The following is a 14,880-nucleotide window of genomic DNA, read 5'->3' as shown; positions in this document are numbered from 1 at the left end:
CAGGATTATGGGATAGCCCACACCACAAGCTGTGAAAGACTAGTAAGTACCCTGTGAGTACTTGGGGTGTGCCAAAGGGCAGGGGATCTCTGCAGACGAGAGGTGCTGAATCACAGGCAAGACTGTTCCTCCATGACATATGACAGCACACAACACATGAAACTGTGTGAAAGGAGAATTGGGGTTGATATTCTCAGAGCTGATTTTTCCTTTCAGGTTCAGAGTCATGAGGTGGGAAATGTACACTCCTATTCTTATCTCCCAAGTTTCCCAGCTAAAGGGCTCTCAGCTTCTGGGAAGATCAAAAGAAGTTCAATAAATCACCTGCCAGGCTGCAGTATCACAGAAGGAAGTGAGAGAGACAGGAATAGAAACCAGCAGTAAGGAACCTGTGTGATTTGACCAAAGCTGAGCAAGCACGCTGGATCAAGTCCCTGAAGCCAATCTGAACTCCTTACATTTCCCTCTCAAAACCAGCCTGAAATCCACATGCCTGAGGCTCAGCAGCACTGACCACCCAACACACATCCTTGCTGAGCTCGTGTCCCCACAGCAATAGCTGGGAAGTTGTCATTCCTTGTGTTTCCAAAGGAAAATCATCAAGTCTCCCAGCTCCACTCCCATGTTACAGCTAAGTCACCACACTGCTGGAGCTCCTTCATCTTCAGACCAAGCACAGGATCCTGGGGCACTGGGTGGCCCAGGATGATGCTTGGGTGAACAATGACAAAGGACACCACACAACAGAGACCCCAATTCTCCCCACACCCACATGGCACTGTGAGGTCTGGGATCTGCTTAGTCCCTTAGACACAGCGGGTTTCCTGCCCTTTTTCCCTAAACATTGTGTAATTATAATTGTTTTTCAAGTAAACAAGGAGTTGCTGAGGGAAGACTCCTGTTGAGTCAGACAATAACACGCCAAAGCTTCATGGTTCTAAACAGGGAGAGTGTTGTGCATGGATATTGTAGCTGTAGCCGTGGCGTTGTTACTGAGAAAACTCTTAGGTTAAAGGGCACCTTTACTAATAAATTCAAATTTTATTGAGCTAAGAGAAGGCAGTGCCCAGACCTGATCACTAGAGCTCAAGTACCTTGTGAGCAAGGTCAGGGAAGCCAAACAATGTCTGACCAAACAGAATCACAGAACATCCTGAGCTGGGAGGGACCCGCAAAGGTCATTGGTCCAACTCCCAGCCCCACACGGGACATACTAAAATCCCACCCTGTGCCTGAGAGCATTGTCCAAATGGTCTTTGAGCTCTGGTTCAGGCTTTGGGCTGTGACCACTGCCCTGGGGAGCCTGTTCTAATGCCTAACCATCCTCTGGGAGAATAATCTTTTCCTAAAATCCAACCTAAACCTCCCTTGACACAGCTCCAGCCATTCCCTCAGCTCCTGTCACTGTCACCAGAGAGCAAAGGCCAGTGCTGCCCCTGTAAGTGACCCTATAAACCTCCCAGGGCAAAACCAAACTGTCCCATGATGGGCAAGTGGTGTCCCAACACTTGCTTGGAAGCAAACTAGGAAGAAGTGAAAACTCCAGCATTGTGCTCTGTAACTACCACAAGAAACCAAGTTTTTCTTTAAAAAGACAATTTCATGTTAGTACTTCTTTAGCTGCCTTTTAAATGGTTGATTCAGCACTACAGTATTGTATGAACAAGTCTGTTGAGCACTAAATATTCTTGAATAATTTAATTTACTCTGGGAGATGGTGATAAAAGGTACTGTCATCTGTTCACAGCTTAATCAGCAGCAGGCGGCAATCATTTGCTTTTTTGGAAGGTGATTACTCCAAAGACATCCCAACACCTTCGGAATGTGGAACCTGGGAAGATCATCCCATTTCACAGAATCACAGAACAGTTTGAGCTGGAAGGGACCCAGGTCTGAAGGTTAGGTTAGGTCTGAGCAGTAACTTCTGTTTGAGTTGTACTTGATTGCAGGTTTGTGAAGCTCACAATGTCAATTGTTCATCTTCAATCTGGTTTTGGGTCTAACCCTCAAGAAACTTTGCAAACATCATCAAAATCCTATTAATTCCATATAAACCCCCACCCAGGGACTGCTTTACCAGCATTGCTGTCACCTGCCTAGGAGATTTCAACTTTCTCCTCAGCAGACTCCAAACCATCTCCCATTCTCACTCTCCTCCTAAAAACAGCCAACAACTGAATTTTCACCCCACGATCACCCTCCCCACCATCCCTGGCCACAGTTTCCATGGTTCCCATTTCCAGTGCTGGCTTCCAGCTGTCCCAGACGGGTTTGGTGCCATTACCTGGGTTTCACAGGATTTTCTCCACCATCAGCAGAGTCAGGGACTGGATACTGAGTCTGGGAATGGATCCTGAGTCAGGGGCTGGATCCTGAATCAGGGACTGGATCCTGGGTCAGGGAGAGAACCATAAATCTGGACTTAGCCACAGTTCCAACTCTTCCATTTACAAAGGGGACAAAAAGGCCCTTTGGGGACCAACACAGGCAGCTGGACAGTGAGGTGAGGGTGGGGAGTGACCCCCCAGCCCTTCCTGCACCCCAAGGCCAGACACAGCTCTAAACTGGTGACCCTCCAGCAACACTTGTAGGGTCATCAGGCCACCAAAATGTGTTTGAGCTTCTTCAATAGGACTATACTGACAAACCAAACTCTTTATTGATGTTTTTCATGGAGGTTTTCGTAGTTTCATTGTAAGGGTTTATCAGTCAGATTCTGGTTTTGCTCAATGTGAGGCAAAAATTCTCTTTCCATTAAAAAATACATGGTATGTGCTCAGCAGGCAGAGTTTCACCCAGCTCTGCATGCAGATCCATGGTGTGAGCCCCACTCAGCCCAAGAGCACCTGACCCATCTCCTCACCTGGCCAAAGTGACACCAACTCGTCATGGGGCTCCTCAGTTCCCTTGTGTCCCCCTGGCTCCATCTGGGATAGGTCACCTGCTGTGCCTTCTCTTGCTTGCTTTTGTAGACTTTCCACTCTTAGGAAGCTCCTTGAACACAGAAAAGAATAAAAATTATAAATTGAGGAGGGGTAGAAATGAGGGCAGGGAATCAGGTGAGACCCTGTGGGAAAAGATGTCCCGACATCCCTGTTCTCTGCCCCACAGGCTGGGCTGCCCTGCACATCTCAGCCCCCTCTGTTCCTGCTCCAGGACAGGATTGACTCCCTCAGGCTCACCTCTGCTTCTCCAACAGGGCTGGCACTGTCCCCCTCCGGCCCTGGCACCAGGAAATTTGGTCCCACTGTTGGGTGACTGCTGTGAGGGATGAGTCCCAGCAGGGACAGCCTGGACACATCACACAGATTTACAGCCAGAAAGGAAAGTGTTACCATCAGGAGGAAAATAGAAGTGTGCTTCAAAATAAGATAAAATTTGTGGAATAGTGATGGGAGAATGCAAATAAGTTTAATGTGCATTAGCACTCCCTGAGCACACTCCCACAGACCCTGGAGGGCTCAGCCCATTGTCAGCTGCTGAGCAACATGGGAGGATGCAGAATCTGCAGGCAGAAGATTGAATTTACCTGCCTTGTGCATGACAAGTTGGCAGCCTCAGGCGAAATGGGCTGTAGGCTGTTTCAACAAGATGAATTGTGCATTTGCCCTGGTTTCATCCCCTCACAGCTCTCTGCACACCTCAGAAATTCCCCCGCTTTGTTTCTTCTATCAGCCCTGGCTCTCCACCCCTGGCATGAGCCAGCTATGTGTAACCTCACTAGAAAAACTCCCTCTGACTCCTTCCATTCACTTAGTAATTCCCTGACCTCATTCCAAGCTTTACAGCTGGGCCAGATCTCCTGGGATGAGGAGAGACGTGTCCCAACTGCTCCTGCACCGAGCAGGTTGGGAGCATGTCAGCTCCTGCTGCCAATCCTCCAGGGTTTGAGGCATCACCACCACCAGCCTGAGTCATTGGCACACCTGGCTGTGGTTACAGGTGGCCAAGGAGCCCATGGCACTGACCTAACCCACCTCAGCACTTTAAACCAACCAGTGGTTTTGTGGGATTTTATCTGGGTTTAAGCATTTAACAGCAGGGGGAAGCCTGACATGGAGAGCAGCGTGGGCTTGGCTTTTTATATAGTGCTTGTAGCATTTGGAAAATTATCTTCTGAGTACTAAATATATGAGTCATCCTGGGATATCACTGCATCTACTTTTAGATCCAACCATGTGCTCTTGCTCTCCTCTGCCACAGTTTATAAGGAAAGAGTCTTTTAAACCATCAGGAAAAAGCTCATGCTGCCAACTCTTCCATTTCTCTCCCTGGGCTTTGGAAACTTCAGGGGAAACCAAAAGGGATTTTCATCCTCTTAATGTTAATTAGCTGAAAAGGTGAAATACCTTGTGATGAAGCCACAGGTGGTTTGAGAGTGCTCTCTGTGCAGAGCCCATCCTGGCTTTTCCAGCAAAGCCCAGTTCCTGGCAGCCCAGCAGGACTCACGTGCCAGGGTGTTTGGCCACACTTATAAAGGTTAATATTTATCAGAAAGATCTTCCTCAGTCACCCTGCCTACAAGCCCACATGAGAAGAAAATTCCCTGTGCAGAAATTCCAGCTAACTTGACAATGAGGGGAATAGGGTTGGGAGGAGACTGAGGAGAGGCTCCAAATCCCCTGAACAGAGCATGATAACAACGTGTGGGTGCTCAGGAGATACCCTGGTAGAGCAAGTCAGGCTTGTGGCACTGAGCTGGTGGCACAGGGCATCATCCCCTGCCAGCTCCTCGGTGCTGCAGTTGCTGGTGGCAGGGGAAGCTGGCAGAGGGTGCAGAGCTCTCTCACTCAGGCTGGGCCATCTTGTTATTTAATCCCCCTCTCCTGCTTCACTGAGCTGAGCTCTGTGATCCCCATTGCAACCTGCCAAGGCACAAGGGAGCCAGACATGGTGCCCCAAGGAGGGCTGGACATGGTGGACCCTCATTCAGTGTGGGAGGCAGTTCCTGCACTAACAGCTCTCCATTCCTGCTCTCCGTCAGACCAAGGGCTCCAAACGCTTTGTGCTGAGTCAGGATAACTGCAATGCAGCAGGCTGGGAATCCCTCAAGGAGCTGCAGCCAACGCCAGAGGCTCCAGCTGCTCCAGCCTTCAACCCATCAGCACCAGCTGTCCTGCCTTGCACTCTGCCTTGGAGCAAAGTGCTGCAGCTGAGCTTCAGTTCTCACTGTGCTGTGATGGAAACCCTCCTCATGTCCTGCCCCAGCTGCTCTCAGACCCTGCAGAGGCACTTGGCTCCTGCCAAGGGACTAGGAGAAAGTGATGCTCAGAGACTGAGCTGCATCCCACTGGGATAAAGCAGCTTGGGAGGGCAGAGATCAGAAATGGTAAAAACTGAGCATTGGGAAGGGGAGTTCTGGTCCCCTGTGAATCTCCTTAGCAGGATTTCAAGGCCAGGCTTGGTGAAGCTTCAAGGAGATTGCCAGGACTGAAGGGATTCCCAGGATCAGCCCAGGCTCAACACAGAGGGGTGAGGGCTCCCCTCAGCTGCTTTTCAGCCATTTGCTTCTCTTCTTCCCTGGCTGAACCGACCCAGGACAATGCCAGGGTCACTGAGCTGCTTCATCCTCAGAGCCTAAAAATGGGGTGAGACATTGCAAGTTTGGGATCCCAGTTCAAGCCTGGGATCCTCAGTTCAAGCCTGTGGTGCCAGGCAGGTGTGAGCACACATCCAGGGACTCCCAAGCTCTGGAACAGTGAAGAGGCAAGCGCTGCCCCTTGGGATCATCCCCTGTCATCCAGACTGCATGGATTAACTTGTCACTGCAGCAGGAAGAGCCTGGGATGTGTCTGTGGGCAGTGAGAAGAGGGTAAAATTCCCTTCTTCCCCCCTCAGCTTCCTTGCACAGAGGAAGTGTGGGGGCACTTTCAGGTAGCATTTGCTTCAGAGAGCTTTAAACAGCTCCAAGCTGGGGGGAAACATCATCTTCTGAACCACAAACTATTCCTGGTATCTGCCCCACTAAAAAAGAACTATAAAAAGTCAAACTCATTCACAGCATAAAATGTAGCTCTGCGTCATCATTGCTACAGGCTGGAAAATGCCAGAGGGGGTCAGTCTTGTTGACTTCCCTAAGCAACATCTGTTTATATAAAACCTCCTGCAGTCAGCAGAACTGTCCCAAGCCCAGCCCACTGAGCACACAGCCAGGTTTGGGGCCAGAGCTGGGGCTCAGGGAGACACAGCTGGGCTGGCCCAAGAGACATGAATCCCAGTGCAAGCTGTCTGCATCCTGCTGGCACACAGCCTCACTGTGGCTCAGGGGGCAGGGGTTGGCTGGGGCTGTGTGATCACAGAACCCCAGAATGGTTTGTGTTGGAAGGGATCTTCAAGATCACCTTGTTCCAATGCCCTGCCATGGGCAGAGATGCCAACATGTGGGAAAAACAGACAATATCCAGGGTCAGATATGATGGTCTGGGTCTCCCAGCACCACCTCCAAGTGAGACTAGGAAAGGACTCGGGTGACAGAGAGGTATATGATAAAATAACTTCTTTGGTTTCTTTCTTTAGAAAACATCTTTCACACATGGTATAAAAACAGGTAGTTAAGAAATAAATTTCAAACTAGCTGTACAGTGAGTTTGGGGCATCCTCCCCCTTCCTGTGCCTCAGCAGCAAACTCTTTTCTCAAACAAAAGCATGATAAAAATCACAAGCAAATCCTCTGTGGGAAATACTGTTAAATGACTAAAACCCCCAACAAGCCCAAACTTACACAGTTTAAAACAAAGCCAAACCATTTTCTATAAAGGGAACCATGTTCTTCCCCAGAAATAATGACCCTGGATGCAGGTTTTTCTTATGATACAATATTGACTCTTGCTGAGGGCTGGAAAATCTGGGGCCAACACCTGCTGAACTCCCAGGAGCTGCCCCAGCAGCTGGCAAGAGGATGTTGCTGCTCACACATTCTATCCTATCCCATCCCATCCCATCCCATCCCATCCCATCCCATCCCATCCCATCCCATCCCATCCCATCCCACCCCATCCCATCAGCAGCGACACAGCTGCCATAGCACAATGCCCCTCCATCACTCATCTCTCATGCTGCTTTTCAAGTTATGTTTGGAAAGATGAATAAATTAATGAAGCCTCAGAAGATAAAAACCAAAACAAAGAGCACCCAAAAAGTCCAGTTCACGCTCTCAGCGCAGCAGGAAGCGCTCACGGACTTTCTCCTCAATGGAGTGGAGCTTGACCATGCGCAGCGCGTCCAGCAGCTCCTTGGTGACTTCAGAGTCCTCCTCCTTCCTGTGGGTGAGGAAAGCCCGGATTTTCTCCTGGATGGCTGCCCTGGTCCATGCTGCCTGCTTCTTTGGTGAGCGCTCCAGGATCTGCTGCAGGCGCTTCAGCTTCTTGACAGGGATGTTCTGGTACACCACAAAGTCTATCATGGCCTGGTCGCAGTCAGCATCATCTGCAGCTGGTGGGGGAGAACAGCCCGGGGTTAAAGGGACACGGGACAGCAGGGCACAGCCCTGCCAAGGCTCTCTGTGGGACATCTGCCCACAGGGCTGGTGAGTGCCCCAGGCCTGGAAGCGTTCAAGGCCAGGTTGGATGGGTGCTGGAACGACCTGGTCTAGTGGAAGGCTGAACTCCTATCAGTGATGCACCCTACCCAGGGCAGTTGGAAAACAAGGTGTAGAAGTTCTGTAGAAAGTCAATGTACTTATTCCATGCTCCTCCCCATCAGGGAATAGAGGAAAAGCCCAGACAAATCTGATGCAATTGCAGTAAGTGTTTACACATTCTTTTTTTCTGAAAGTTTCCGTTTTCCCCTGCAGATCTGTAACCTTTTGTAACAGATTTGTAACAGGACCAGCCCTAAGCACAGCCCCAGTCAGGGCACTGGGATGGGACAGATCCGGCCCTGGCTTGTGGAAGCTGCTGGAGTGCATCCAGCATCAGGAATGAAAACAGAAAGAATTTTCAAGACGTCAAGGCCAAAGGATTACTCAATCAGGGAGAGATTAGCCCAGTTTCATGCCATTGCAGACTGGGAACAGTTTCACTGGTTATAGTGGGGTGGGTTGAGCTCCACTGCTCCAGCTCTGCCTCCCTGGCAGGCTCGGCTTGATAATCAGATCCCTGTGAGGCTCCTGAAGGAATCATAACAAACTGGAGTTGAAAAAAAACCTCCAGCTCCCATTGCTGGGGCCTCCTCCCTCTATAAATATCTGCAAAGGGCTGGTGTGGCTGCGGGGGCCGGTGCCTGACGCACGTGCTGCTGACCCTGCTCTGACCTGGCCATGCCCACCCCGGGACTGCATCCCGCTGGTGACGGAGCTTCCCAGTCTCTGTGTCAGGATCACACTCCTGGCAGGGAGCTCATGGTGTGAGTCAGGCTTTGTAAGGAGAAATCTCTGTGCTGGTGATGCCAGGAGAGTGTGGAAAAGTGAGAGCTGCCTGGAGGGGAAGCCTCCACGTTCCCTCACCACACAGGAAAATCTTTTAGAGCCATGGGATGTCCTGAGTTGGAAGGGACCCACAAGGTTCATTGAGTCCAAGTCCTGGCTCTGCACAGACCACCCAAAACCCCTACAACATGCCTGACAGCTTTGGCCATGACCACTTCCCTGGGGAGCCTGTTCCAGTGCCTGGCCACCCTGTGGGTGGGTTTCATTAAAGCTTTTCTACCAAGCTTCATCCTGGTGAAAGAATGACATTTTTTCACTCCAGAAAAACCTCCCCTGGATGTGATGAGGTCCCCACTGCTTTTCAGATTTTCAGGGCATGGCAGTAGATAATCTCATCTAGGCTCACTTTCCCATTAAAGGTTGGACCAGATAAATTTTCTAAGTCCCTCCCACCTGAGCTCTTCTATGGCTTTATGACTGACACCACGTCTCCACTTTTACACCTGACAGGTCAAAATCCACCCCACACCAGCTCCAATGAACCTTGGGATCTGCTCCACTCAACCACTCAAGCACAAGACCAGGCTGCCATAAAAGCTGCTAGGAAACAGGTGCAGCCAGGAAAAGGGAGTGCAGGAGCTGTGCCAAGCTGGGTGTCTCAGCTGCCAAAATCCCCCCTTCCAGCACTCCCAGTTGTCCCTGGTAACATCCAACAGGATCTCACTGCCAGCTTTGTTCTCACTGTGCAGTGACTGTTGCTTAAGCCCAGAGCCCTGACCTTGCTCTATGGGACTCATACTGGAAGGAGATGAAGGGAGACAGACAATTTCATCCATAATTATTATTAATTATGGATCACTCCATGCTTTTACAAGCCATTTCACCTCATTTGCATCTAACTAGGAGAAAGTCATGAGGAGGTTTGCTCTCATCCTGGCAGCATCAGTCCTGGCACGCTGTGCCCGTGGCTCACCTGCTCCCTGTGTGCTGTTGCCTCCCCCACGTCTGCAGGACGTGCACAGGGTGTCGTGGTACTTGTTGCCCTGCACGTTGGTCACCTTCCCCTGCTGCTCACAGTCCTGGTGGGGCTGGCATGGGCTGGTGCTGGAGTTGGAGGAGAAGAAGCCGTGGGGGCAGTCATGGCACTGGGTGTCCTCAAAGGGGGTACCTGAGCATGGGGACACAACGGGACTGTCAGGTGACAGGCTGGCACAGGAGCAGAGGCAGCAGCTGGGGATGATGCCAGACACCATCTGAGCATGAGGATGATGTTTTGGAGATGATCACCGCCAGCATTTCCCCTGGGAACTGCATGTCCTCGCACAGGGCAAACAGCAGTGCTGATAAATTGTCAGCAGCCTGCAGACATGAGAGGACAACAAGAGGACATCTCAGTACGAAAGGGCCACCTCCCAGCAGGAGCCTGCAGCCAGGCTGGTGGCTGAGCTGCCAGACCAGCCCCTCGGTTCCCAGAGCCGCAGGCTCCCGAACAAGTGAAAGTAAAAGTCTCAGTGGAGGTGAAAGCTGAGCTGGCCTTGGCCGTGCTGTCACTGCTGCCCTGGCTCTGGGCCAGCGCTTCCCGTGTGTCACAGGGCTGATGCCACACGGGCAGGGCTGCACCGAGCAACATTCCCGCTCCCTGTGAGCAGAGGGAAAGGCCCTGGGGCAGGAGATTTCCCACCCCTTTCACCTCCTCTTCATGAATCAAGTTACAAGCAGTTTCTATGCTGTTGCTGCCTTTAGGCTTTCCCAGAAGTCTGATCTTTCAGGTCCCTCCCAACCCAGACCATTCATAAAGCCCAGTCATAACCCCCAACATCTGAGCCACTATTTACAAATGGGAATTCTCAAAAAAGTTTGTTTGCCCAGGAGGATTGCACAAGGATCAAAGCCCTCATCCAACCCAAACAGCAGCAAACTCTGCCTACAGTCCCCAGGGCACTCCTTCCCCATCCAGACACCAGCACTGGCAGGGCCAGGGCTCTGCCCCCACACTGGACACTCAGTCCTTGCTGTGGTGTTCAGGTGCCTGGGCTGGGGGGCAATTCTCCCCACACAAGAAGCCATTTGCAAAAAATAAATAATAATAATAAAAAAAAAACAAACAAAAACAAAAAAAAAAAAAAAAAAAAAAAAAAAAAACCAGCTTCTCCTCAAATACCCAGCTTGCTTGCATGGCTCCCCAGTCCTAAAGCCAATCCTCCAGACAAATTTCATGTTTAATTTCAAAGTGCTTCCTTGTAATGCCTGAAGATCTTCTTCCCCCTTTGCTGTGTTACTGCATTTTGTCATGTCCTATAGAAAATTAAACCCCAAATCTCAATCATAAACATCAGCTAAAGACAACAGATATTTTCCCTGTGGCTGTTGAGCCTGGAGCTCTTCCATGCCACACATGGAAGGACTTCAAAAGACTCCTGCTACACTACTTCAAAGTGTGAAGCAAGATGCTGCTGGGTTTGCTGGTGCTGCTCACACTGGTTTGCCATCCCCTGCTGTGTTTTCCAGGCAGAGCCTGGTCCTCACTGGTGAGTTTACACACATTTGGAGCAATTAAAGGACCAGAGAAATCTGTACAGGGAAAACAACAGGAGAATAAATCCCCTAAAAATACCTTGGGGCTTAGATCACCCAAGGAGATGGAATCTCAGACTCAGGAGTAAAAACAAAGCTGGTTTTGTGGATTTGAAACCTGGCTGTGTGTCCACTGTGTGTTTTCAACACAGCCTCTCCCAAGTGCTCATTGAAAAACCACAAAACTGGCCCCAGAGCTACACACATTCCTCAGCCCTGCCTTTACATCATCAGCCACCTTCTTCAGCCCACATAACCAGCATTCCCAGCTCCCGGGCTGCCTATGCAAGGAGAAGGGAGCTGATGAATGGCTGGGAGCAGCTGGGACTGTCCCACCTGCCTGTGGCACAGGGCCAGGGGCTGCTCCAGGGATGGCCAAGTCACAGCCTGGCTCTGCCTGCTGTGGCAGGTGAGGCAGGTGGCTGGCACTGACACATCCCATCGGAGTGCACTGCTGGGGATTTCAAAAGCGTTCAAACTGATAGCTGTGGAAAAACCCAACCAAATTCCTCCTTGGAAAAGAGGCAGGAACAGCTGGCAGGGACGGCACTGTGCCAGCACCAGAGCTAAAAGGGAACCGGTCAGGCTATGGGCAAGCACCGGGTGCTGCATTTGGCCGCTGTATTTGCCTTTGATTTTTATCTCCCGCGGAGATTTTGGGTCGTGACAGGAGCCGTGTGAGGACGCGCGGTGCCCGAATCACTTACCCGGCTTCAGAGCCCCGGCGCCGGGCGGGCACTCGGAGTGCCGGATGCACAGCTCCATGTTGGAGTAGTAGCCCTGCTGGCACTGGCAGGCGCGGTTGTGCGTGGCATTGCACTGCCGCACCTCCACCTGCTTCTCCCCGCAGATGACATTGCAGTAGCGGCACTTCTCCAGGTAGTTCCAGTACTGAGTGTAGTGCAAATCCGGGCAGGGCTGGCACAGCGTGGCTCTGTCCCTGGAGCAGTGCTGTGCCACGAAGGTCCCCGGCGGGCACTGCTGGCATGTGATCCTCTCGCCCGTCACAGCGTCCTTCCACTGGTACGTGGGCTGGGCATCGCAGGCGAGCTCAGCCAGCAAAAGGAGGAGAGAGGGGAGCATCCACTACGGCAAAGACAGCGCAAAGAGCCCTGAGCTCATCCTCGGGCAGAGGCGGGAGCAGCAAACGCGGCTGCTGCTGTTACAGAACTTGTTATTGTTGTAGAGACAAGAAATTGTTCTCCCTCCCTATGCTGTTCCCAGCCCAAGCACCAGGTGCTGCCCTCCTTTGCCATCCCAGGTGACAGAGCATCCTTCCCAAACCCATTTGTGATGTATTCAGAACCCGATTTCCCTCACTCAGAACTTGGAGCAGCTCCAGCACATTCCCCTCTTTCACCCCAGTCAGTTCCCCACCGTTGCAGTAAGAGACACCTTTGCAAACCAAGAAGCAGAAGGGAAGTTTTCCAGACTAGCAGATACAAAGCATGCTCCCTAGGACCTTTAACACCTTTCGGAAACGCAGACGCTCAGGATAGGACAGAATCCCAGAGCTTGTGGACCCTCCCTTTCCTTTCCAAAGACCACGTGCCCAGCCTGACAAGCAGAAGATCCCTTACCTTGGATGAATGCCTCCAGCTGGGCACATGGCAGGATGGCATCGCACCGAGGGCTTCCGAGAGCCGGGATCACAAACCTGGGGGGACAGAGAGGCTCCTCAGAGGCTGCTGCTGCCTGCGCCGGGGCTCCTCTCTGCAGCAGCAGGCTCAACCAGAAAAGCAGCAGGTTCAGCGTAAAAACAGAGAGATGGGGAAGGGCAGATAGGTAAGGGCTGATAGGGAAGGGCTGTCGGGAAAGGCTGGGTTTCCTCGCCTGCTTTCTTCCGAGTTAGCCCTTCCTCCGCGGGAGATGCCGGCTCTCCCCAGCGCAGGGACGGAGCAGAGCCTTATAGCGGCTGCGGGCGAGAGGCTCTGGGCACCCCCGCACCCACGCAGAGCCAGACACGTGGAATGGCCCGGGGGAGGGAAACCACCCCAGCCCACCGCAGCCGAGAGGGGAGCAGGAGCTGGTGGGGAAGCAGCCAAGCTCTCCCTTTCCTCCCCTTCCTTCCCATCCCCATCCCCATCCCCATCCCCATCCCCATCCCATCGGGACCGGCTCCGCTCACCGCAACTCCGCCTCGCCCCTCCGCACCGCGCCGCTCCCCGCGGCCGGCAGCGCCTTTATAGACCGGCCCATGGGAAAGACCCCTCTGGGACAAGGGGAGGTGACATCGCAGCTCCATCTCGGCCCCCCCCCGGCTCCATCCCGGCCCCGAACCCTTCCCGGTTCCCCGCCGCGGCGGCACCGCCTTCGCCTCCCGGCGCCCTCCCTCATCCGAGCGCCGCTTTCGCTCTCGTTTCTGCATTTGCCCCTAAAAGTGAGGCTTTCAGAGCAATGAAGTTCGTTTACCTCTGTGGAGGAAGGAGGCGAGTGGCATTCGCGCAGTTTTTCAAAGCTAAATTTTAAAGGGGGTTGGTGAGAAATCGTTTTCTGGCAAGGGGAAAGGCAGGGAAATTCCCCTGTGAACGCTCTGTTCCCCGGCTGGAAGCGCAAAGAACTTCCCAGTAAGAGCAGCTGCCTCCCGCTGGGAGTTTGCCCCGTCAAAGGCAGCCCCGAGGGGCCGGCTCTGGCCGTGGTTCCGGGCACTGAAACCGGCGCTGTGGGAAGCATCCCCCCGGCTCTGCCCAGGGCTCTGAGACCCCAGACCCCATCCCACTCCTCCTCCGAGGGCACTGACCCGGCCAACACAGCCCCGATCGCCTGTGCTTGGGCACTGCATTCCTGAAGGCGGCTCCGAGCTGCAACCCTCTCCTTTCAGGAGCACCGAGGATGACACCACCTCCAGCTGTAACACTAAACACGGGCACCTTTTGTGGCACAACATCCAGCAGCTATGGAGGTCAGCACTCATCCTCACAGGTGACAGTGCCCCCAGGATTCCAATGAAAACTGAACTCAGCCTTGCAGGTACAGCCTTGGCAGACCACGTGTCCCGGTGCCTGCTTCAAGACGTGGGACTCCTGCACTTTGTCCTGCTCTGTCTCGCCAGATTCCCTCTGAACAGACACTGGTGAACAGTCAAAACCACAGCAAATGCTCAAAAAGCAAATACAGGTCTCTGCAAGGATGAGGGAACCACAGTGAGGACCTGAGAGGATGTGGAGGTTTTTCTCCTCAGGAGTCAGCTCCTCTTGCAGATCACTGCAGAGAATTAACAATTCTGCATCTGCCTTCTGCCTCTCTCAGTCACTAGGGCTGCAGATGGAGAATCTCATGGGCTTTATTCTGAACACTCTTAAAGTTCAGACCTACAAGAGCTAAACACATGATTCACCAAGAAAATCAAACCCAGGTCTCCACTACCCAGAAAGAGAAGGAAACACCAATGGTCAGAAAAAATCCAAAGCTCCATCCAGTAATGTCAGTTTCTACCCACCTTGGTTAAAGAAAATCCTCTGACTCCAGCAGGAGCCAAGGCGGGGTCAGTGCTACAGTCCAGCAGCAGGGTCTGGGCTGTGTTTATTTGCACTTTACACAGAACAGACGATGGGCTGATTTACACAGGCCACTCTAAAGTGGTTTTTTGTCTTACTGCTTGTTTATCTGGATCCCCTGTAGCTGTCCAAAGTAATCCTGATGATTTGTAACTCATTTTGACATAATCCCTGAGCCAAGGACTGCCGGGGTTTCGCTTTGTCAGTGTGCAGCAGCTCAGTAATTAATCAGCTCATCTCCCAGCCCTGCCCCTGCACCGAGGCACAGCCCCTTGATGTTTTTTTGAGTGAAACTCACCACTGGACTGGATCCAATAGAAAGCCCTGCTCTGGGCTCACCCAGCTGGGGAGTTTCAGTGGGATCCCTCTGCCTGGGGCTTGACCACCCAGGAGCCGCAGAGCGTTTCCTCCTCCACAGGCAGAAACACAATTTCAGTTTTCTGT

General features: G+C 52.2%; 1 protein-coding gene and 1 long non-coding RNA gene across 2 annotated transcripts; both read right to left on the bottom strand.

The window, feature by feature from the left end:
* Positions 1-1,683: 1,683 nt before the first annotated feature.
* LOC136563968 (uncharacterized) lies at positions 1,684-4,352 on the bottom strand. Its single transcript, XR_010784669.1, has 3 exons — positions 2,864-4,352; positions 2,285-2,391; positions 1,684-1,875 (listed from the first exon to the last, which is right to left on the bottom strand). It is a non-coding gene; the product is annotated as an uncharacterized lncRNA (long non-coding RNA).
* A 2,704-nt stretch (positions 4,353-7,056) lies between these two features.
* On the bottom strand, positions 7,057-13,462 carry TNFRSF6B (TNF receptor superfamily member 6b). The gene is made up of 5 exons (XM_066561703.1): positions 13,352-13,462; positions 12,520-12,596; positions 11,647-12,025; positions 9,339-9,533; positions 7,057-7,431 (listed from the first exon to the last, which is right to left on the bottom strand). The coding sequence occupies exons 2-5, from the start codon at positions 12,559-12,561 to the stop codon at positions 7,154-7,156; spliced, it is 894 nt and encodes a 297-aa protein (XP_066417800.1). The 5' UTR covers positions 12,562-12,596; positions 13,352-13,462; the 3' UTR covers positions 7,057-7,153.
* Positions 13,463-14,880: the final 1,418 nt, after the last annotated feature.

The sequence above is a fragment of the Molothrus aeneus genome, chromosome 17 (assembly GCF_037042795.1).
Source record: "Molothrus aeneus isolate 106 chromosome 17, BPBGC_Maene_1.0, whole genome shotgun sequence".
Classification (NCBI taxonomy): Eukaryota; Metazoa; Chordata; class Aves; order Passeriformes; family Icteridae; genus Molothrus; species Molothrus aeneus.
Note: the sequence above shows the minus strand (reverse complement) of the source record. Positions and strands in the feature narration are given on the sequence as shown.